At 35.7% G+C, this 25,639-nt stretch overlaps 1 protein-coding gene across 2 annotated transcripts in view; it reads right to left on the reverse strand.

Moving 5' to 3' along the window:
- egfra (epidermal growth factor receptor a (erythroblastic leukemia viral (v-erb-b) oncogene homolog, avian)) overlaps window positions 1–22,838 on the reverse strand; it is a 56,763-nt gene extending 33,925 nt beyond the window's left edge. For both annotated transcript variants that reach the window (XM_026206794.1, XM_026206793.1), the window contains exon 1: window positions 22,572–22,838. In XM_026206794.1, coding sequence (XP_026062579.1) covers window positions 22,572–22,650 — 79 coding nt within the window. In that variant the 5' untranslated portion in view covers window positions 22,651–22,838. The remainder of the gene's footprint in view (window positions 1–22,571) is intronic.
- Window positions 22,839–25,639: the final 2,801 nt, after the last annotated feature.

Genomic DNA, 25,639 nt, shown 5'->3' on the forward strand with positions numbered 1-25,639 from the left:
TCAGATTTGTACTCGAATTCCAAAGGGGTTTAGATGACACATTAAGGAGTCACGTTTAAAATGCAGATTATGTGCCAAGAACATGATGATAAATCTCAGGAAATCTCAGGAAGTGAGCAAGACCCAGTCAAAATTCTAAAGACTAGTACTTAATATTTTCACATTTTGTAGCTGATGTCTTCTTTTGGTACTGAAGCTCATCTGGAGTTCACCGATGGCTTCGCAACAGTCATCTTTTCCATTGAAAACAAGGCATGCGCCAAGGAAGAGCTCTCAAAACAATGGCACTATTTGTTTAAAACTCCAATCACATCCTCAAGCGAGTTGTTTTAAGCCCACCCCCTCACTCTAAACTTAAAAGGGTCGAGCGGCCTGCCCCGTATCACTCAACTGGGCATTGAAGTTGGCTCGGAATAAACTTGTTCTGAGATAAATTCGAGACAAGTTGCTTTGAAACAGCCAGGCTTTCAATGGAGCAAAGAAAAATGAGATGATGTGTTGGGAGATGAAGAGGATACTTAAGAGTCTAAAACTGAAGAGCAATCATACTGCCAAAATCTTTGCGGTTTGAAGATCTTTCCACTGTGTAATCTAATCGAAACCCAGGCACAGTGTCTGATGATGAATGATGTGAGATTACTCTGTAAGGTTTCATATTTTGATTTGTAAGTGTAGCCTCATCTTTCTCCTTTAGACAAAGGCACAAAATCACTTTCCAGGGTGTTTTCTTTCACTGTTCCTTGGTGAAATGATCTTCCCTGACCCAACCCAATCCAGAACACCAAATCCCAGACTATATTCCAGAAAAAAAGAAAAAAAAAATCTTTCTTTATGATTTCATTATTGCTTAGTCCTTCCCTGTCCTAGCTTGTACTACTCTGAAACTTTACGATGCTTCGCTTGTTGTTTTCCTCATTCGTAAGCCGCTTTGGATAAAAGCATCTGCTAAATGAATAAGTGTAAGGTGTTTGTTAAAGGAATGTTCTAGTCTAGTATTTAAATAAATACAAATAATAATCCAATAAAAATTACAATAATACAAATATGGTACATAAGGAATGAATAAAGATGTTCACATTTCAAAAATTTCACATCGTTGCATTAAACTATTATTATTTTGTTGGACAAATGTTCATTATTTTTATAGTAATGACTAAATATTTATTAGATATGTTGGGTCCCACTTTATATTAGGTGGCTTTAATTCATATATACTGTACTTACATTAAGTACAATGTACTTTGCTTATATATATATATTTGCCGAACCAATTATCGGTCTATAATCCCTTCAGAATGACATAAATGCACAAAGGATTTTCTTGTTTGTTTTTACAAATCGAGTGATAAGTTCTAATAACTTTCTGCTGTAATCAATATGCCACAGATGATATTAATTGAATTCAAAGCATTCCTCTTTTGATTACTTTACAAAGTCTCCAAAATATCATTAACACTTGAAAGAGAAAACAAACTGTTTATTATTTCTCTAAATATAATTAATCTCTAATTGAATGTCTAAGTCACTCGCAACATGACATCAACTGAATAATTTTCTTGTTTATTTACATTGATGGTTTTCAGCGGCACAAGCAAAGAATGCTCACGTGTCATAACCGGATTACATCAGTGAAGACTTCAGAACAGATGTTCAACTTCGGCTGCAGATGCAGTGATATTTCCTGTGAAGAATGCTTCATGTTTCCACTGCAGTTACAAGATCTCAGACACCAAGTTCCAGCAGAGCACGTGACCCTTCGTTCTATCCAGAACACTGATGCAGATACGCATGGACCAAAAGACTACACTGGATGACTTGCTTTCAGATGTGCATGATGTTAACAAATAGGGAAGTGTAAAACCAGATGATAAAGCACCTAGTGGGTTTACATCAAAGAACATGATCATTTATTTTACGTTCAGACAGCTGGTGGACACATGGCAAATCCACATGTAACAAGAAATCGAATTCATGACTAAACCTAATTTACACCTTGTATAACAAGCTAGAACATTATTCAAGACTTCTGAACAAAGGAGTTTTTAAATAAAGGATCTGACTGTTGTGTGAAAGTTATATGCAGAATGTATGGTCTAGAAAGACTAATTAGGGGAAAATAAATGTTATGAGACAGAATCTTGCCTGAATTGTGTAAATAACCTATTTTTTATTTAGATTTGTTTTTGTAAACTACACTGTAAAAAAAAATGACATTAAATTTAATGGTAAAAGACTGTAAAAATGCTACATTAAACCTGTTAAAACTGTAAACGGTCAAACATTTTTTTGGAGTTCATGCAACTTGAGAATAGAATAGACTAGAATAGAATCATACAAATGTAAAAAAAAAAAAAAAAAAAAATCTTTTCACAAGTGGTCTTACTGTATTTTGGTCAGCTGGCTTTAAAATCCTAATACAGCTCAGTGTTCTGCTGGCGTTGTAAGGGGGCTTGGAATATGGTCATTGGCTGCCTAAAATTCCTCTCATAGCTTTGGCTAGCCACTATGAAAACAGCCTCTCTTGCATACATGACCTCTTGACCCGTTAAATATTGTGAATCCTCTAATCCCAGAGGTATGAGCATATAATAAGATTTACCAATGGATAAAAATTTCTGAAAAACTTAAAACAAGATCCTTAAATGAAATAGTCAAGGATTCCTTTTCAAAAATCGGTCTGACGAGAGAAATTAAATACATAAATCATTTCCCCTGGACCAGTCAGGGAGTTAATCTGCACTTGGACCCATTCCAAGCTTATCTCTAAGGAGATTTTATCATTGTCCCGAAAAGCCTCTACACCTATCACTAAAAATGATATAGCTGGATTGCTTTGCTCTGAGGCGTGTAACATCCGTCTGAGCTGTTCTGATGTCTACAGCTTTCTTAGCACTGGAAATACCCCTGAGCAGCAGGACTGGGTTCATTCGTTTAATTAGAAACTCTTTTGAAAGCCGTATGACAGCATGCAGCATCACTGGCTTGTGACTAATCTACTCCACTCCAAAACCTAGTGAGCATCCTATCAAGACACCATTTTTAAAGGCATCTTAGAAATACAGAGACTGTTACAAAAAGTAAACAACACAAGCAACAATATTTTGACATTGTAAATTAGCATTATCTGTCACCTGATCCAAGATGGCATATACGTTATTGGAATTTGATTATAAATTTATGAATTTAATTAAATATTGATATGTTTGTTATGTATTGATATGTATTATTATGATTATTAAATGATCACATTTTTAGTTTTCCAGCAAGCTAATGTCAAACTGTTACCGTTACTGTTACTGTGTACAGTAAGAGGCAATGTTCAAATTGTAAGCTTGGTAAAAAGCTAACATAAAACATTACTGGAATAAACTTTGAGTCATATCTTTTGAACAATTTACATAAGAAGAGTTTATATGCTTTTGATACGTCTAAAGATTGCTCCAAATCAGTCTCTTGAGGGGCTTCATTTCATTTAGGCTACACCCTTAGAAGGCAGTTGCCTACATAGGGAACAGACAGCAAGACAGTTTGGGACAGAGCTTAAGTCTGAGTAACATTGTTCTTTTTTTATTATTCATTGGCTTCCTGCATTTTTTCACACATTACTTCAACCTGTTTATCACATACAGAGTAAACATGACTTATGAGGAAATGTAGTGAAATCCTTCACCGAAAGCACTGCATCATAGGGCCTGACGGTTTTGAGAAATGGTCTGTCTGTATAATATAGTGTTACATACACTCCTCTCAACATTCAGCAAAAGAAATACCACTCTTTCTTTTTTTGTGAAATTCCACAAAATGAAGTGTTGCTTTAGTTATAGGATGTCAACCGTCAAGAACAGGCTTAATACCTTTTCAGGTCTGTTAACAGGTTCTGTCTTGTTCAGATTGGCTAGAACACCTGCAGTTTACCGCAAGCAAATTACACTATGGAATATCAAGGAGAATTTTGTTATTTTTTTAAATCTAACTACTATAAAGGCTTTGTTTATTGTCAGAAAGGAACTACACAAGAAGACCTGGTCATTCATAATTTTAAATACCTGGCCCATTTTACTTCTGAAATGTGAACAGGGTCTTTTTCTTGGCAGATTGCCACTATTCAATTGTTAACCTACATTATTTTTAACACTCAAATCTTTGCTTCATTGTGAGCCACTTCACTTTTCTAAAGACAAATGACAAAATACCAAGGAAAGCAGCCAAAAACACTCCACACCACAGTAAAATAACTTTTAAAAATAATACCAATAATACCGTGTTACATCAAGTCTTCTGACCTTATGCTTTATACATAGCAATGTGCTAAAACCACTAAAAAACCGTTTAGCAACCGCATGACAAAACAAACTATTATTGAAGTGGACAACTACCACAATTGTTTATAAAAATGTAATTGTTTTCCTCCAAATGCATAGAGCGCTGCAAGGATGATATATCTTTGTATGCCAAAACACTGCAACAAGTTCGCATTTAGCACTTCCAATGCCATAGTCTCGAAGTCAAGGGGTCCTTTAAATAAGTTTTGGTTAAATGCCTGAAACTAGGATGGTGTTTAAAGATATTTTCATGTTTCATTCTATGACAAAAAGGGGTAAGGCATCCAAAAATGAAAATTCTGTCATTAATTACTCACCCTCATGTCGTTCCAAACACGTATGACCTTTGTTCATCTTCAGAACACAAATTAAGATATTATAAATTGAGCTATTTGAACCTGCACGATAACAACACAACTGACATGTTCAATGCCCAGAAGGGGAGTGTAGTAAGGACAAGTTATTTCTGCTGTTTTTGCACACAAAAACTATTGTCGTAGTTTCATTATATCGGAAAAAGATCACCACAGACGTGACTATTATTAATGTTACACTGCCAGTTGGGAAATGAAATTATCTCAGTTAATTAAACTAATGATGAAGAACTGCACATCTCACATCTTTTCATTACTAGAGCTTACAAACAGGACATTTGCTATCATAATCACTGTATGTGCTTCTGTAAAATAGAAGAAATCCACAGAATGATTCAACTTCCTGCTCCCGTCAACACAGCATTAGGTGACTTACTCTGACTCTGTGCATGACTCTTATTGCTTAACTCTAAGGTTTGTTAATTTAGTGGATTATTGTGTTTCAAAGAGGACAGTGAGACAGGATAATAATCTTCTTTTACCGCAGCATTTACTGTAAAAGAGAGTAATACTGAAAGCGAAGTCATGTGTATGCACAGCATTATGCTGCCAACAATGGCGGTAAAGCCTGTTTCAAAGTCGACGCTAATTCATCGAATAAAGGTGCTGTTGTGTTACCCGCACTTGTCCCCATGGAAACGACAATGTACTCAAACTTGTTCCTGGCCTCACTGGTGAGGGCAAATTATTCTTTCTGCACATTCTCTATCTGTCACGTCCCATCCGTCTCATATTATGAAGAAGTACATTTTCGGACACCATAATCATGTCTTCAGTATTCGGGCAAACCTCTGTACACACATCTCAAGAAGGAAATGTATTAATTTGCCACTAAAAAGAATTTTAACACACAAGAGTCTAACTTTTTCAGTACTTTACAAGAATCTCATCTCATGTAATGGTTATATAATTACATTTGCTGGCACTAATGTTTCCCCGCACTGGCATGTATTGCCTAAGAAGTCATTACGAAGGGTTGCTGTTCTGCTTGGAGGATATCACCCAAATTAACCGACAAATTACCTAAAAGAGTAAAAGTGGGACAACTGGGATTAGATCCACTTTGCAAATCAACACATGCTGTGAGGCCTTGTGGGCGAGACATGAAGTCTCGCTTTGGCACTACCATAACGCACCTCTAGACCAAACAAACACAGCCTGACTTAAAAAAACACTTGTCCTCATGATATAAAAGAAATCGGGAGATAAGGTCTGCACATACCAAATCATCAAGGTATCATTGTATAAGGCGATAATTACCAAGAGCAGGGTGGATATGGAGCAACATGACAGATCCTGGTAAACACTAAATGAGCCATAACCTTGTTTTTTATGGCAAAAATACCTGAATTTTCAAGAGTATTTGTGTGAAAACATTAGTGGACGACTGATGTTGTTTTTTTAACTGCCAATATATAAGTATATATATATAGCCGATATAATTTTGTTTAATATCACTAAAAGAAAAAAATAATATCACTTTTTAAGGTAAGTGGTTGCAAACAATTTATTTTAGCTACATTTAATAATGATAAAAAATGTTGTAAGTTAATGAACTACATTTGTTTATTTAAATGTAGCAAAGATAAATAGATTGCAATCACTTACCTTAAAAAAGTTTGTATATTCAATCAATCTTTTTTCTTCCGTGTATTTAATAACTTTAAAAAAAGTGTAAAAAAACATGCTTATACTATAAATGACAAAGTATTTCTCACAAATAAACAATCATTTAATAAAAATATATATAAAAGGGAATTAAACACTATAACCAACAGGGCACTCAGTATTCTGGGAAGTTTATGTGCACTGGGATTCACATTTATTTCAAATAAAGCCAGGTAAAACTCATTTAACATACAGCACAGTAAAAATGATTGCGCATCTCAGTGAAGCTGAACTCTCCTCCTGTCCACATTAAATTCGCACAGACCGACTGTCACACAAAGAACATGCTATCACACAGGATACAAATGCACACTGCATAAGATCTCACAGCTGGATTCGACTAAGTTTGCAAGTTTTTCTTTTTTTATTAGATGTTCATTAGTCCTTCAAAGATTTTTTACCATTATGTAAATGCATAATTGCTAAATGCTGATGGCAAACCAGAAAGTATTATAATGTTTGCCTTTCTATTACTAACAATATAAAAGCAATCGTTATAATACTTTTTTGAAAAATGCCAAATATCTTCCGATATATCAGTCGACCACTAGAAAAAATGCCTGTGGAGGTTTCCATGTCAGGTTTCTGCGGAGCTTCTACCATTCACACATGTAGGGAGGTTAAGCCAAAAATAAGGTGAGCAAACAACACAGTGATCACATAAATGGATTAGGGCTGAAACAATTCCTCAAGCAACTCGATTACAAAGAATTATTGAGGCAAATTCCTACGTGTTTACGTGTTTTGATTTGAGGGCGCAGGCAAACGTAAATTGAACGTCGTGGGCAAGTGTGTCTATTGCAAGATAGAGCTGGCATACCACAACTAGGGCCCTATGATTTCTGCGATGCAGAAAACGTGGAGGGAATCGTGGAATCTACAGAAAACGGAATTTACAGTTTAACGTGGAATGGCACGGAATTTAAATATGTCTATTTAAATATGAATCCTTTATGAATTTAATTAAATATTGATATGTTTGTTATGTATTGATATGTATTATTATGATTATTAAATGATCACATTTTTAGTTTTCCAGCAAGCTAATGTCAAACTGTTACCGTTACTGTTACTGTGTACAGTAAGAGGCAATGTTCAAATTGTAAGCTTGGTAAAAAGCTAACATAAAACATTACTGGAATAAACTTTGAGTCATATCTTTTGAACAATTTACATAAGAAGAGTTTATATGCTTTTGATACGTCTAAAGATTGCTCCAAATCAGTCTCTTGAGGGGCTTCATTTCATTTAGGCTACACCCTTAGAAGGCAGTTGCCTACATAGGGAACAGACAGCAAGACAGTTTGGGACAGAGCTTAAGTCTGAGTAACATTGTTCTTTTTTTATTATTCATTGGCTTCCTGCATTTTTTCACACATTACTTCAACCTGTTTATCACATACAGAGTAAACATGACTTATGAGGAAATGTAGTGAAATCCTTCACCGAAAGCACTGCATCATAGGGCCTGACGGTTTTGAGAAATGGTCTGTCTGTATAATATAGTGTTACATACACTCCTCTCAACATTCAGCAAAAGAAATACCACTCTTTCTTTTTTTGTGAAATTCCACAAAATGAAGTGTTGCTTTAGTTATAGGATGTCAACCGTCAAGAACAGGCTTAATACCTTTTCAGGTCTGTTAACAGGTTCTGTCTTGTTCAGATTGGCTAGAACACCTGCAGTTTACCGCAAGCAAATTACACTATGGAATATCAAGGAGAATTTTGTTATTTTTTTAAATCTAACTACTATAAAGGCTTTGTTTATTGTCAGAAAGGAACTACACAAGAAGACCTGGTCATTCATAATTTTAAATACCTGGCCCATTTTACTTCTGAAATGTGAACAGGGTCTTTTTCTTGGCAGATTGCCACTATTCAATTGTTAACCTACATTATTTTTAACACTCAAATCTTTGCTTCATTGTGAGCCACTTCACTTTTCTAAAGACAAATGACAAAATACCAAGGAAAGCAGCCAAAAACACTCCACACCACAGTAAAATAACTTTTAAAAATAATACCAATAATACCGTGTTACATCAAGTCTTCTGACCTTATGCTTTATACATAGCAATGTGCTAAAACCACTAAAAAACCGTTTAGCAACCGCATGACAAAACAAACTATTATTGAAGTGGACAACTACCACAATTGTTTATAAAAATGTAATTGTTTTCCTCCAAATGCATAGAGCGCTGCAAGGATGATATATCTTTGTATGCCAAAACACTGCAACAAGTTCGCATTTAGCACTTCCAATGCCATAGTCTCGAAGTCAAGGGGTCCTTTAAATAAGTTTTGGTTAAATGCCTGAAACTAGGATGGTGTTTAAAGATATTTTCATGTTTCATTCTATGACAAAAAGGGGTAAGGCATCCAAAAATGAAAATTCTGTCATTAATTACTCACCCTCATGTCGTTCCAAACACGTATGACCTTTGTTCATCTTCAGAACACAAATTAAGATATTATAAATTGAGCTATTTGAACCTGCACGATAACAACACAACTGACATGTTCAATGCCCAGAAGGGGAGTGTAGTAAGGACAAGTTATTTCTGCTGTTTTTGCACACAAAAACTATTGTCGTAGTTTCATTATATCGGAAAAAGATCACCACAGACGTGACTATTATTAATGTTACACTGCCAGTTGGGAAATGAAATTATCTCAGTTAATTAAACTAATGATGAAGAACTGCACATCTCACATCTTTTCATTACTAGAGCTTACAAACAGGACATTTGCTATCATAATCACTGTATGTGCTTCTGTAAAATAGAAGAAATCCACAGAATGATTCAACTTCCTGCTCCCGTCAACACAGCATTAGGTGACTTACTCTGACTCTGTGCATGACTCTTATTGCTTAACTCTAAGGTTTGTTAATTTAGTGGATTATTGTGTTTCAAAGAGGACAGTGAGACAGGATAATAATCTTCTTTTACCGCAGCATTTACTGTAAAAGAGAGTAATACTGAAAGCGAAGTCATGTGTATGCACAGCATTATGCTGCCAACAATGGCGGTAAAGCCTGTTTCAAAGTCGACGCTAATTCATCGAATAAAGGTGCTGTTGTGTTACCCGCACTTGTCCCCATGGAAACGACAATGTACTCAAACTTGTTCCTGGCCTCACTGGTGAGGGCAAATTATTCTTTCTGCACATTCTCTATCTGTCACGTCCCATCCGTCTCATATTATGAAGAAGTACATTTTCGGACACCATAATCATGTCTTCAGTATTCGGGCAAGCCTCTGTACACACATCTCAAGAAGGAAATGTATTAATTTGCCACTAAAAAGAATTTTAACACACAAGAGTCTAACTTTTTCAGTACTTTACAAGAATCTCATCTCATGTAATGGTTATATAATTACATTTGCTGGCACTAATGTTTCCCCGCACTGGCATGTATTGCCTAAGAAGTCATTACGAAGGGTTGCTGTTCTGCTTGGAGGATATCACCCAAATTAACCGACAAATTACCTAAAAGAGTAAAAGTGGGACAACTGGGATTAGATCCACTTTGCAAATCAACACATGCTGTGAGGCCTTGTGGGCGAGACATGAAGTCTCGCTTTGGCACTACCATAACGCACCTCTAGACCAAACAAACACAGCCTGACTTAAAAAAACACAACAAAAACATGATATAAAAGAAATCGGGAGATAAGGTCTGCACATACCAAATCATCAAGGTATCATTGTATAAGGCGATAATTACCAAGAGCAGGGTGGATATGGAGCAACATGACAGATCCTGGTAAACACTAAATGAGCCATAACCTTGTTTTTTTATGGCAAAAATACCTGAATTTTCAAGAGTATTTGTGTGAAAACATTAGTGGACGACTGATGTTGTTTTTTTAACTGCCAATATATAAGTATATATATATAGCCGATATAATTTTGTTTAATATCACTAAAAGAAAAAAATAATATCACTTTTTAAGGTAAGTGGTTGCAAACAATTTATTTTAGCTACATTTAATAATGATAAAAAAATTGTAAGTTAATGAACTACATTTGTTTATTTAAATGTAGCAAAAATAAATAGATTGCAATCACTTACCTTAAAAAAGTTTGTATATTCAATCAATATTTTTTCTTCCGTGTATTTAAGAACTTTAAAAAAGTGTAAAAAAACATGCTTATACTATAAATGACAAAGTATTTCTCACAAATAAACAATCATTTAATAAAAATATAAATAAAAGGGAATTAAACACTATAACCAACAGGGCACTCAGTATTCTGGGAAGTTTATGTGCACTGGGATTCACATTTATTTCTCATTTAACATACAGCACAGTAAAAATGATTGCGGATCTCAGTGAAGCTGAACTCTCCTCCTGTCCACATTCAATTCGCACAGACCGACTGTCACGCAAAGAACATGCTATCACACAGGATACAAATGCACACTGCATAAGATCTCACAGCTGGATTCGACTAAGTTTGCAAGTTTTTCTTTTTTTATTAGATGTTCATTAGTCCTTCAAAGATTTTTTACAATTATGTAAATGCATAATTGCTAAATGCTGACGGCAAACCAGAAAGTATTATAATGTTTGCCTTTCTATTACTAACAATATAAAAGCAATCGTTATAATACTTTTTTGAAAAATGCCAAATATCGGCCGATATATCAGTCGACCACTAGAAAAAATGCCTGTGGAGGTTTCCATGTCAGGTTTCTGCGGAGCTTCTACCATTCACACATGTAGAGAGGTTAAGCCAAAAATAAGCTGAGCAAACAACACAGTGATCACATATATGGATTAGGGCTGAAACAATTCCTCAAGTAACTCGATTACAAAGAATTATTGAGGCAAATTCCTACGCGTTTACGTGTTTTGATTTGACGGCGCAGGCAAACGTAAATTGAACGTCGTGGGCAAGTGTGTCTACTGCAAGATAGAGCTGGCATACCACAACTAGGGCCCTATGATTTCTGCGATGCAGAAAACGTGGAGGGAATCGTGGAATCTACAGAAAACGGAATTTACAGTTCAACGTGGAATGGCACGGAATTTAAATATGTCTATTTAAATATGAATCCTGCATGTTCTGCGTGTCTCTGTTAATGAATGGAGCAGAAGTGTGTCTTCCTTTATTAACACACACTGAAGCGCGCGTGACGCTCCGGTAATTTCAGCGTTTGCTGTCTCACTAAATAAGGACGTGAACACATGAACAACACTTCATGAGCATTTGACCATTTGATTTGACTAAAACTAGCGTCACATCACATACACAGAACTGTAAAGGTACGTCAACCCGTCAAGATAAAAGCCTGGTTAAAGTTTAAGACAAGTATTTGACAGATATGTATTACTATTGTTCAGCAGAATGTACATAGCCTACTACAAAAAAAAAAAAAAAAAAAAAAATCACACATCATATCTTCCATGTTTTATTTTTAATAGTAAATCCCCTTTGTTAACCAAAAAGTTGAGTTTTAGTTCAATAATTAAAAGATACATTAAATTAATGTTTTATGTGTTTAATGTTTAATGTGCATCTCAGAAAAAGCTTTTTTTTAAACCCCAACTGAATGGCACTTAAATGCACTTAATTCATCTGTCATCTTTATTGTCATTGTTCACAGTACAAGTACAGACAGAGAAACAATGGGTACTAGTTGAATGTTTATTTTTGGTGTATGCATTGCATTCTATGCATTTAAAAAATAATATTTTTTTTTTTCTAAAAAAGGAAACTTAGTTGTTCATTTTAAGAGACCCAGGAGTCTTATTTTCTCTTGCATAATTAATATTGCACTTTAATTAAGCAAAAACACATTTTATCTGATTACTCGATTAATCGATTTGGAATTTTTGGTAGAATACTCGATTACTAAAATATTCGATAGCTACAGCCCTAATATGGAAATCTCAAGAAAGAGATGTGCTGCACTGTGATGAATGAACAGTAGGAGACTTCAGTGAATTGAAAGAGAGTAAATAGGAAAGAATGAAAGAGAGGAAAAAGTTCAGTTGTTCTCACAAGCCTCAGCTGCAAAAAGCCTAGGGCTGGGAAAAACTACATCCACCAAGGCCTACATCCTAGATGCATATCACTGCAGTTCCTATGCGACGTGCAGTTTCAGCAAGTTTACTGAAATAGGGCGAATTTGTGTCAAAGAGATTTTAAGGACATTTTCTTGATGTTCGACTCAAGATACATGATAATCAATTATGACTGGGATGCAAAATATATATGTATATTATCACAGAATTTTTACCATTCGTCCCCTTGGAATTATAAGGTTCTATCTGCGTTCTGAGTAGTTTTGAGATATTGAGCTTTCAAATTTTTGTGTTCCATAGACTTCTGTAGATAGAACCTTTTTGTTTTTTCAATAGAAAATCCCAAAATGTACACAACTTAAAATAAAACATCACATAATGTAAATAAATTGTCACAGAATAAGTATATGCGAATAACTCAATTTTTACAAAAATGTCAGATAGAACCTTATAATTCCAAGGGGACGCATTGTGTGCTGGGAATGCATTGATTTCAAGAAATTGTAATTTTCTGTCAAATGCGATAGCAACAGGAAATTATTTTGATGAACAATTTTCACACACATGCACAAACATGAAAAAAGTTTATAGAACAGTACGTTCAAAGTACATCACTGGGGGAAAATTGTTGTTAAAATTTTTGCTAACAATTTATTTTAAAATGTTAGTTAATTATCCTTTATTAGTAACACTAAATCAAACCTCAACCCTAAACCTATAGTAATTAATATTGCTCAATACTTACTAGTGCAATGACACTGCAATGAGGAAACATTAAAATAAAGGGTGACTAAATGTTATTCGTTTTCTTTTTAAAGTGTGACACATTTTTAATACAACTTTGCAACAAAGGCTAAAGCATATTATCTAGTTTGACATATTTTAAAAGAAAAAAATATTCAAGGGAAAAGCTACGAAGATGAAAGCAGGAAAAATAAACAAATTTGATGCTGCAAAAGGTCAAATAATAATAAATAAATCAGCAGGAGTAATCTTTTAAAAGACTTAAAAACAGACATTGTCTTAAAAAAGACATAAAAGAAGGCTCCACAGTTTAAATTTAACCTGGGTCATGGTCTAACCCTACTGCCTTTCGTTTTGCCTTCTTCCACTGTCCTATATAATAAAGCACACTGAACAATAAATAAAATAAAACAATGTTTTTGTCTCAGAATGTGCTTCTATTCTGCCTCGATAGCCATTCACTTGCGAGCAACAATACACTAAACAAAGCATGTAAACAAAGATATCAATTACAGTTCACTTCACAGACGTCTATGTTTTCACATCATGTCCTATACTGTGTTCTCACAATACACGTGTGTAGATGCAGTGTCACTGATAGCTGTATCACCTATCCCAGGGCATCTGTGGCCTGTTCGGATCAAGTGCTATATTGAAACGTGATCATCCAAGAGGACGCAAAAGGTTACTGAGAGGTGAATGTTTCACTTTGGCTGAAGGAGATTTCCTTACAAGCTCTGCCTTAAATGGAATGTTTTATGAACACAAGTTATAAATTATGGTTTGAAAAGTCGGGTTTGGAAGAGGGGAGTCAAAATTGTTCCCATTGCTTAAAAGGCAAAAACGTCTTAGTTGACGTCTTACAAGTACAGTCAGCAATACACCGACTACACGCTGTACAGCAGACATGATGAGTTTTCAATTGGATATTTTGAGGAAAAACTATTTCGGTATTCTAGGACAAAAGATATTCCAGTTTTCAAAATGGGCCACTGTCAACCACAAAATGTGGTTCAGATTCAATAAACGACGCTTTGTTTGCTCATGATTGTGCTAGTGTGCATTTTAGCGTATGTGCGTCAGGAGCTGCTGGCCTAGAACTGTCATCCTGTTCCTCAATGTTTTCCTTTACGGTTTGCTTTTTTTTCCCCTTTTAAAGTCTGCTAAATATACACTCCATGGAATAATAAATGGAAACCGCACTTTCCAATTCAAAGGGTCTGAGAACAAGCACCTGAACATCTATGCACAATTTAAAAAAATATATAATAAAAAAAATACACATTTCTCCCAGATCATCTGTCTGAGTGACTAGATACCAGATATGAGGGGTCCATCCCATATATACAAATATACCGTGGTCTTTTCTAGTGGGTAATTAAATGTGATGAGAAATCCTGTGGGATTTGCACAAACTGCATCTTCTCACATGAAGTCACACCCTAATGAGATGTCAATAATGAAAGGGAAAGTTTTCCCAGCCTGCATTCCAAGGACTCTTTCCACCATAGATAATGGAACTTGATAATGGAAATGCTATAAACTCCATGACGTTCAGGTGCTATGCACCATTTCCGGGCACATTCGTGAGTTTCCAAACGTAGTCTTCCCATGATCTGGCAAAGGTCATCGAACTAGCTTGAGAATTAGCATGCATGTTAACATGCAGACAAGGATTCTTATTAAGAGTTAAGAGTTATTTTTAGAAAAAAAGAAAGAAAGAAAAAAGAAAGAAAGAGCTTTTGTCACAGGTAATCACAGCGCTTAGATCTGAACAGATTCTGGCTATTTCAAGCTCAATCCCTTCCACTGCGATCAGCATACAATCAAACTGTCAGAGCTGCCACACGACTGTGAACTACAAAAGAACTCGAAGAACATGACACTTCTGTCACATAGCTCTTTCCTTTACAGCAGTCGTATGGAGAAAACGTTCAAAAACTGCAGTCTGCCTGAAGAAAACCCTCATTGTTCCCTGCCAAAGAGAGAGAGCCACTCCAGCAAATGAGGCACTGACTTCTTCGCCGGTTTTAGGTAACTGCTCAACAGTTTATCAAAGCAGGAGGCCCGTCTTTTTTCCGGCGAACTCATTTGACTTTCTCTGCAGCTCTCGAAACTCCAACTGCTTCACCAGATGTGATTTAGGGAAAGGCAATCACTGGGCAGAGGCATCAAGACCCTGAAACAACCAGCCTTCACATGCTGAAGGCCCCTTAGTAACGGACCATTTTTTACAATCGCCCTCCCGGGAACTCAATACGGAGTCATGAGTGGGCTCTGGTAACTCATCTTGAAAAAGCGTTCAGAACGGATGGTGAAAACTTAGTAGAGGCGGAGGAGGAAGTATGCAGGTATTAAAGGCAGGAAATTGATGCCGGGCATTAGGTTTTGCTGAGAGAAATCACAGCCGGCCGTCTGCAAAACCAATCACGAGGTCATGCAAAGCATGTGCAAACAGTGTGGGAGCTTGACGACAGATGAGGACAATGAGACAGCCAATCAAAATGGTGAAGAAATCGTAAGGTTTCAAGATGTTTTGCATATAATTACCTCACTTTATAGTGTAAACAATGATGTTGAAATCGAATAAATGTAAACAATACTGAAACAAAAACTCATGGTGTCAAGCATGTTTATTTAAGCGGTTAGAGACTTGTGTCAATGGGATTTGCAAAAATAACCATTTGTAGGCAGCGAGCAAAGCTCTTGTAAATACAGAAGAGATTGAGATTGCAGGGCTCAATAATAAAGACTGCCTGATGGGCCGTGTGAAAGACGCTCAGGACAGTTGACGGGTTTGTCACTGGCTTAATCAGGCCACTTTTGCAGCGTCACAGATGTTTTTAAGCCTTGTCAATCTAAACACTCAAGTGATTTTAAAGGGATCATTGGATGCCCATTTTCCAAGTTGATATGATTCTTTAGGGTCTTTCTGAAAAGTCAATTACATACTTTGGTTAACATTTCTCAATGGTAGTGTAAAAGACCCCTTTTGCCATGTTAAAAACAGCTCTTTAGACAGCGAACCATTTTGTTGCATGTTTCTTTAAATGCAAATGAGCTCTGCTCAACCCGCCCCTCTCTTCCATGGGGTGAAGAGCCGCTCATTGGCTGTGTCCAAATTCAGGGTCTACATCCTTCGGAGGACTCATTTGAAGGATGTTACGTCACAGCGCCGCGACGAAGGCTGTCCAAATTCGTAGGATCCTTCAAATGCGGCCCACAAATGCGTCCTCCTTTTCCCCGAATTGGAAGGATGGGTGTGATGGATCCTTTCGCGTCCTACCTATCCCATAATTCTTTTCGGCAGGACGAAGCGAGCGGTAGCGGAGTGGGGGAGGAGTATTATTTTCGATGTTTTTTAAAAACTGGCTTTTCAAAAATATATATTTTCAGTGGTTTTCTAGTTAGGCATTTTGTTTTAGCGTTAAGCATTTTTTTTTCATTTGTATGTGTAACAAGTTATATTTAAAAAAAAAAAAAGTTTACTTTCATAAACTTCTTCCTTACTGCCTGTGTGAATATCCCCTTACACACAGCTTATTTGTTAGTGATTGAAGCTGTTTTTAACGCTTCTAAGGACGAAAGAGCAGACAGAAGTGTTTATAAAGCTCAGGGGAGAGAACGATGAGCTCTTCACCCGCGTCTTGCTTAGCGCTGTCACGGTTGCTAGGCGACAGGATATGAGCAACGGGTAAGGGAGGGAACTGAAAGAAGGGTAGGCTGTCCAAATTCACAAACACCGACTTCCGGTTTTTGCGGTCGTCGGAGGACCCATCCTCCTTCAACCGGGTAGGAAGGATCCTAAGGAGGATGCAGACCCTGAATTTGGACACAGCTATTGAGAGACTCTTGACTTGCTCTTGACTTGTTCTTCCTTAGTTCTTCCTTAGCTTAGTGTCTTGTATTGCTCAGAGGATGTACTTCAAATATCATTTTTGTCACTTTGAAATACTGTAACTGTAAAATTTCCATCTTTGTCTATTTTTTATTTGTAATATAATTATAATTAGCAATCTGTAAATTGGTTCAAAATTTTCCTGATTTTTATATGGACATTTGTCACACCACATTAATATAGCCTATATGTCTTCTTTTCATTATTTCTCTGAATTGGGGAATATATGGATTGCATAATTGTGTCACTAATAACTAAAATAACTACTCTACATCTTTACTTCTTATGGAAAGTAGAACATTAGCTACTTGTGTGTTAAAAAGTCCTGTTTTCTAACAGTCGCTTGTCTGAGAGTGACGGCTCAATTGATGTACTGAGTTATAATAATGTTTTTTCTTGTTCTTTTCTGTCAAGATGACGGAAAGCGTTTTGAATTAGTCAAAGCTCAGCCAAATGGTGGAAAGTTTCCTGTTAAGTCAACCGCTAGTGTCGCAAGGCACCATGCTCTACCTGTTGAACTACAGGAAAGCTGCAGGCTCAAAGCATTCCTTTGCAATGATTTTTATTTGGTGAGGAGATGTTATTTAGCCCCCAGAGTGCAAGACTGAAAGAGAGCGAGAGACATGCTGCGAACGAGAGCAAGAGAGAGCGAGCTGTCATCACTATTAAGCTATATGACACTAGCAAACCAGTGCCAAAAACTGTTCCCATGTCAATTAACTGACCAAGATGTTCCAGTCAATCCAACTGCAAATGTTATTTACATTTATTCTTATTTGGCAGAAGATGCAATGAAATGATGCCTGACAGTTTACAGTCCTCCATCTTGGACCGTCCCGAGGCGGGGGAGGAAGCTAATGAGAAAAAAAGAGCAGTATCACATCTCAAATTCAACTCAAAATTAGGGGAAAACACGGTTGATGTATTTCCCAAGATCACTGGCTAAGCAGTTCATAATCCCAATGGAGAACACTGATGGTCTCCAACCATTACTGGAAGAACTGACAATGACGGCTTTTTGAAGGAGGATATGTGACTGCAAAGGGGACAATCCATTATGGTGCACTTTTTATCTGCTGTATGACAAATCAAAAGACTATTTATCATAAGAAACAAGTTAAATTGGCAGACCTGGGGCACATGGAGTGATGTGCATGCAACCAGTCTTTTGAAAATAACGTGAGCCTGTAATTATGAAAACGTTCTCTTTTGATACATTTTATAAGGTATCAGTGTTGGCAAGTATATCAGGGTGTTTTCAAGACTAAATCTAAATGGTATGATGCCTGAGGCCGAACAGGCAAAACACTCACAAGAGTCCAAAACAAATCCATTTATGACCTTCACGGTTAACAAGAAACAAATCAGAATTCTTTGAATGAATGGCAGAGACTTGAGATAAGGAATTAATTAAATAAAAAAATTAATAAAAGAAAAACTATTCTGTCATAATATACTCTGCCTCATATTGTTCCAAATCAGTATGACTTTATTCATTCAGTGGAACACTAAATTATTTTTTTTAAATGTCAATACAATGAAAATAAACATGGTACAACATTAGAACCCCAATAGTTGAGTTTTGTATGGCCTAAATAATTATTCAAAATATCTTCTTTTGTCGTCTATTTAAAAATGATATATGATAATGATATTGGCTATAACTAGACAACAGGACATGCATGTACTCGGTTTGTCAAACTTACACAAAATCCTTTATGTATTTTCCTTTCCACAGTTAAAAAAGTAGTTTTGTGTGATGAATTGAGTCGATTCATTCAAAAGCCATTCAAAAGATTCATTCAATGATTCATTCACGACTCAGAGTTCAACTCAATGACTTACTGCAGTGCTTCACATCTCTCTGGATGGGAAGATTATTGGTGAATGTCCTAAATTTCAGCCTGTTCTTTACAAAACTTTCATATGGCTTAAAAAGTTACAAAGAGTTATTTTCTATATTTTTATGGTGCTTTTGCACCCTGTTGAATTTTGAAAGCACCAGTTCCCTATTCTTTGTAAGTGAATGTAAGGAACGCCCATAGCAATTATTTTAATTCCTTCTTTTGACATTGACAAAAGAAAGAGAGTCATATGGGTTTGGAACAACATGCAGACGGGTAGATGATGACAGAAGATTCCTATTTGTGTGAACTATCCCTTTAAAGGAAACTCTTTAAGATCACGCTCTTACTCACTAGTCTAGAAAGTTCCTTAGCATGCCAACGACTCGATAAGGAATGGTACAACACGTGATGACTATTTTATTTAGCGGTTTTGGAATATTTGGGAGATCTGTCTTTTGGCTTACAAACACAAGCAAGTTGACGAATAATTGACTATATGGTGAACTATCCTTTTAAGTTTCTTGGTTTTTACTGCAGCAGATCTGCTGACATTTTAGAATTTCAGATTAAAATCCTTTGACTGCAATAAGAATATACTGAGGTGAAGAATGAGGGTGAAATACTAATTTAATTTATTCCTCTGGACTGTTAAAGAGTTGAACTAAAACATTTATAAAGGGGTAAAAAAAACAGCAATTTACCTTGTGAAAAGCATGGGGTTTGACTTTCCTAGACATACTGTTCACAAATATGCTGACAAACCCCATTCCAACACCTTTACTACTTCAAGCAGTCAAAGCCCCAGATCCAGAAAACACAACTAAAGCTCATCTCGCACGTATTTATATGCTTTAACTCTGAGTCAGCTCTGAGCCATCCGGATCAGAGCTAAGTGTCTGAAGACCTGTGAGCACAACTCTCTCAGGCCAAACTAATTTAAACATACAATGAAAACCAGTTTCGGGGGACTTTCCTTATTTTGGAATGAGTGAAGTCCAAAATAAATTGGAATAATACACAAGAAACTTGAGTTTAAAGAATATGATCTTATCCTCTTTGGAACAAGCTTTGATTTACAGCCCATCCCTTTATCGGAAGAAATGATTTTTTTTTCTCTGTTCTTCTCTGGCATTGTCAGCTTTGATGCTACTTTTATTTAGGTGTAAAAAATATACACTACAAAAATAAAAAAACAGAAGTTTTTGAAATAATTAATGCTCACCAAGGCTCCGTTTATTTGATCGAAAATACAGTGAAAGCAGTGCTATTGTGAAATATTATAGCATTGTAGGTTATATAAGTATATAAGCTGAATATTCAACTTAAATATTAAGCAGCAAAAAAAATTATAATAATAAAAATCAGTTTTCAACATTAATAATGATATAATTTTAAAATATTTAAAACTTGAAAATAGTTCATTTAAATTGTAATAATGTTTCACAATATTACAGTTTTACTATTAATTAAATGGAGCCTTAGTGAGCAAAAGACATGTCTTTCAACAACATTAAAACACTGCATTTATTCTTTTGGCCTGTGGTGTATGTACTCTACCCAAAAGAGTGTTTAACAGTTTCCATCCATACCCACATATGGCACTTTAGGTGACCACCTGAGAGACATTGTTCTAGGTCACAATGAGGCTGGACGCTATCCAGAGGTCAATGCCACACTATTGAAAGGAAAGACACACTTGAAAGTCTGCCATGTGGCTGGACTGATGACCAAATGTGGGACATTTTACTGCAAATTCAAATATAGCTCAACACGGTGCACCTTCAGAACAGCTTCTTGGAATCTGGGCCAGCAATGCATTTATCTAGTATTTAAAATGGGCAGTCTATGAAGACTAAACAGCTGTTTCAGTCTAAAAAATAACAGATAGCTGCAGCATTTCTCTGACCTTGAGTGAGGCACAACAGGGAGCCCGAAGACATTATAGGACGTCATGACTGTCCTCACTGATACTGTAATTCCTGTCCTCTAAAACAAAAGGGGCTGGAAAACCAGCAATCAGTGCAATTAAAAATAACAATGAGAAGGGTTGGGAACCGGGAATGGTTCTCATGCAGAACTGGTTCTGAACCGGTTCTGTTCTTTGAAAAGAACCAGAACCGTCAGCAATTTCTAAGTTTCGGTTCCAAAAACCATTCTGGTGCGACATGTGACGCTGAAGCGCTGTGAGCAGCCTTATAATATTCTTCATACTTCAGACCCTTTCTCTATATAATTTATATATATGGTAGTAGAAAGCAAAAGGTATCCAACTGTAGCAAACAATTTGAGTACCTTCAGCATGAAAATGTAACATCATTGATGATTGTCAAAACAGAACTTACAGTATATTAAAGGAAAGTGATTCTTCTCCTAATTGGCAAGGTGACTGTAAACCTGAATGAGTCCAAATGAGGAAACAGACTGTAATAAAGTGATTTGTGTGTGCCCCATCTGTCAGCATTGGCACAGTCGTGTGTTTACACACAGGACACCCCTGAGATTATCTCAATAATATGCAAAGTGGCATATAAACACACTTTAACTAACCTAATAAATGTGACAAACTCTGATATCTTAGACTAAATAAATGGGTTTAGTTCACTGAATTCATTTAAAAGAAAATGTTCATTACAATGAGCATTGGATCTACATTTTAAAAACATATATAGATAACCAAGAGAAAAAACAAGTGCTTTGTGTGATAAAATCTAAGTCAAATATAAGTTAAAACGACTGAATCAACTACATTTGGGTAAACCAACAGGGTCAGATCAAATAAGGCAACAATTATTTTCACTTTTTAAACATTTTTGACATACTAAAATTAAAATTAAAATGAAAGTGATTTAGATTTCATAACCATATGTTTACTGCACTTTTACTATCTCTTTTAATTTAATTATTCAGTAGAAATGTCAAAAGGTATCGAGTTGAAACATAAAGATGGAGTACAAAATGAAAGTCAAATGATACAAATGAACAAAATAATTTTTAGATCAAATGTTAATGTCAAACTGTGAAATAAATTTGAAACCAAAGTACAGAAGCGATTTCAACTAGATCTGACACATGTAACGATGTAATAACTGCAATCTTATGTAGTTAGGTTGGTTTAAAATGTATTAATATTTTGACTTTGAATGAACCCAGCCAACTGCAATGTTACCATGAAACATATTTTAGGTTGTCTGATAAAACATTGCAAGATTCATCCTGTTCTCTCAGCCTCTGCTATGCCATTTGAAATCATGGCAGTGCCACGCAGTACCGCAATATAAAGCAAAAAAAAATCACAACCTTATTAAAAGTATGGGGTGGGGTCATATAAACTAAAATCTGGGATGGTAACTGAAAGTTTGAAAGTTCAAACCCAAGGACTGACCCGTGAACTAAAGACACTCAATCTGAGGTTGTTCCTGAAGGAGCATTATCTGTGTCAGCTTCAATAAAAGCGTCAGTTAAAAACGAGGCTATTTAGTATCCAAGTGGAAGTTCTCTGTGGGACTGTGAGCACAAACTTCCACTGTTCCCACGCTGCCCGAGGTTTCTCAAAGCGCACATCTCTGAAGGTAGGCTACGTGCGCCGTTCCATCAAGCGTAGGAGCTCATTCTCTAACGAACTGGCTCAAAGATTAGGGTTTAACCTAATACAACAAGCCGTTTCACAATACTCCTACCTTTCTTTTCCGGCGTCGCGCAGAAGCTCCATGAGAGCAGTAAGGTAAAAATCAATCCGATCTCAGTTGGTCCTGCCATTTCTTCTGTGTAAAGCCTCTCAGACTTCACTCCATAGTTAGAAGGGCTCTTCTTTCAAGGGTTTCTCAATAATGTTCAAGGATCTTGCCTTCTTGTCTTCTTGAAAAAATTCCCTCGGCTTGGCTTGTAAACTTTGACAGCTCCTCCTCCGCGCCCGAGAACCTCGGCAGTGATAGAGGCGCGTTCGGCTGGACAGAGCTGCGCTCGTGACGTCAGCAGCAGGGAGGACCGTGCGCGTGCTGTACGGCGTTCGACTTCAGGTAGCTACTTATTGATCTCGAGGTTTGTGACATCATTCCGATGCCAAATGAAATCTTTAACATGCTGTCAATCTACAATGAGGACCCGTGGAGAAGAAACACAGTTTTGCATGGATTTTGCAAAGTGACAAAATGAATCAAAGCACAAGTAACGTTAACGTTAGTCCACTCTTGTATTTTCTCCGTTTCTCAATTTGATGTTATCAGATGTTAAATGCAAACACAATTTTTTTAAACCACTTTTGAGTCTTATTTCATGCAAAGTGATAATATAATAGCTCTTTCATTTTCTCTATTTCTATCAAGAAAATTATTCAATATATATATATATATAAATATATATATATATATATATATATATATATATATATATATATATATATATATATATATATATATGTTTGCCTGAATGCATTGTATGTTGCTTTGGATAAGCCGGGAGACATAGTCCCTCCAGCTTTGGATAAAAGCATCTGCTAAATTTAGAAATTTAATTTAATTTTTAATTTATACGCAAACTACCATTTTAAAGTTTGTGGTCAGTAAGGCCTGTATTTCTTATTTAAAACTAGAAGAAAATATTGTGAAATACTATTACAATTTAAAAATAAATGTTTTTTTTTATTATTATTTATTTATTAACATCTTCAAATGTAATTTATTCCTTTTTTATGGCAGAACACCAGTCTTCAGTGTCACATGATCCTTCATTAATCATTAAATCCTGATTTGGTGCTTTAGAAACATTTATCATCAACCTTGGAAACAATTATTCTTCTCAGTTTTTATGTCAAACTACTTATTTCAATTTTCATCAGCCCTGTAGAATTACATAAATCTACAAATGTCATTTTGAATGAATTTGTATTTATTTATTCATTTATTTATTCATTAATTTATATATTTAATACCTAAAAGAATGAAATTATAACAAGAATAACTGCTCATTCAAACCAGATTTGATATGTAATAATCATTTACAACATCAAGAAAAGGTTTTTTTTTTTTTTTTTTTTTTTACTTTTGCAACTTCTGCTGTCATCGTTGGTGATGGTCATGTATTATTTCACCCATTTAGGTAATTTCTAGCTGGTTAAAGTGATAGTGTTACAACTCCCCTGAGTTGCAACACTCAGTCTCAACTGTTTGTTTTAATGAAAAAACGAAATGCAATTGTTTCTCAGATTTTTCTCCAGAGAAAAAGAACCCAGTAAACTCAAGTGTCTCATTTACAGAAGAAATCTCAAGTTTCTCAGTTTCACAAACCATGATCAGATTTGCTAAGATATATGTCTATAACCAAAAGCCTGATTTGTCTGATTTGTCAAATACCTCCAAAGACCAAATGCTCCTGAAGTGTTATCCACATATAGGTTTGTAATTTTGATATTAAGGGGATAGTTCAGTCTAAACTTCAGTCAATCTAACCATTAAGATGTTCCAAACCTGTATATGTTTATTTCCTTTGTTGAACATAAAGGGAAAAGAAGATATTTTGAAGAATGTGGGTAACCAAACAGCTAATGGTCCCCACTGACTTCAGTAGTTCAGAAAAAAATGCTGTTTGGTTATCAACATTCTGTCATCTGTGAAAAAGCATCATCTGAGCAATGAAATATGTAGATGTGCCAAATATTTTAATACAACATTCATTCATTCAAGCCAATTTACACATAAGGATGACAGACAATAAGAACTTGAAAGTCATGATAACCTTACAGGCTGTAGGAGAGATTTGTAAATTGTCCTTTGACGTAATTCTGGGAGTCTTTTTATCAGTCCGGAAACCTCCCTTTTCTGTTGTGAATCGTCCATTGAGTTCTTTAAGACTTGACCATAGAAATGGATGCATTCATTTCGGTTGCCACAGTAGCCAGACAGTGGTGTGGAGATGGAAAGCATCCAGGAAGTTTGTGTTCCCAAAGGTCACCAAAGATCAACTGACCACAAAGAATCCTGTGTTTCCCACACAAACTCCATTCTGTCTTGAGTAAACTGACCTTTTACATCAATTTATTTAATTTTGTGTCTGAAGTTATGCACAAAAAAATAAGTTTAAATTCTTCTCCAAAATAAAATAAAATGAACATAAAAATAAATTAAATTAAATTTAAGAATCCTGGCAAACAAAAGCATTGTTAGATTTAACCGAATGGCACATTTAATGAATGTAATTTAACTGTTTGGTTTGAGTATTTGCTTCCTTAGAACGGTGATATAGAGCATCACTTTCAAATTATATAATTATAATAAATATAATAAAACCTTTCAGAGGTTTATGTGAATGTACGTTTGTGAATTTCTTTGGAGGAGTTTATTTGCAACACCTTTTTCATTTCAAAAGTTGAGATTGCATCCAGTCACCAAATTACTGTTTATGTGCAATACTTGTGTCCTGATTTCCAAACGCAGTAAGCCATGCAATTCAACTGGATTTCATGTGTTGTTTTGCAAAACAAAGCACACAACAAAGGAGTATAATCAAAAGAGTTCTTTTAATAAGCCACAGGCGAGAATGGGCACAACCAAATACAGATTCAAATGATAGCAGACAAAGGAACATAAGGGAACACAGACTTAAGTAATAGAAACTTAATTGGGAGAAGTGAAACAGGTGTGGAGCTAATTAAATCAAAAACCATAGAAAAAAATCACGGCAGGAGAACTGAAACACAAAAAATCTAAAGAAACAGATCTAAATCTAAAACAGATCAGGCATGTGAAACCGG

The sequence above is a fragment of the Carassius auratus genome, chromosome 27, assembly GCF_003368295.1.
Source record: "Carassius auratus strain Wakin chromosome 27, ASM336829v1, whole genome shotgun sequence".
In the NCBI taxonomy this organism is placed as follows: Eukaryota; Metazoa; Chordata; class Actinopteri; order Cypriniformes; family Cyprinidae; genus Carassius; species Carassius auratus.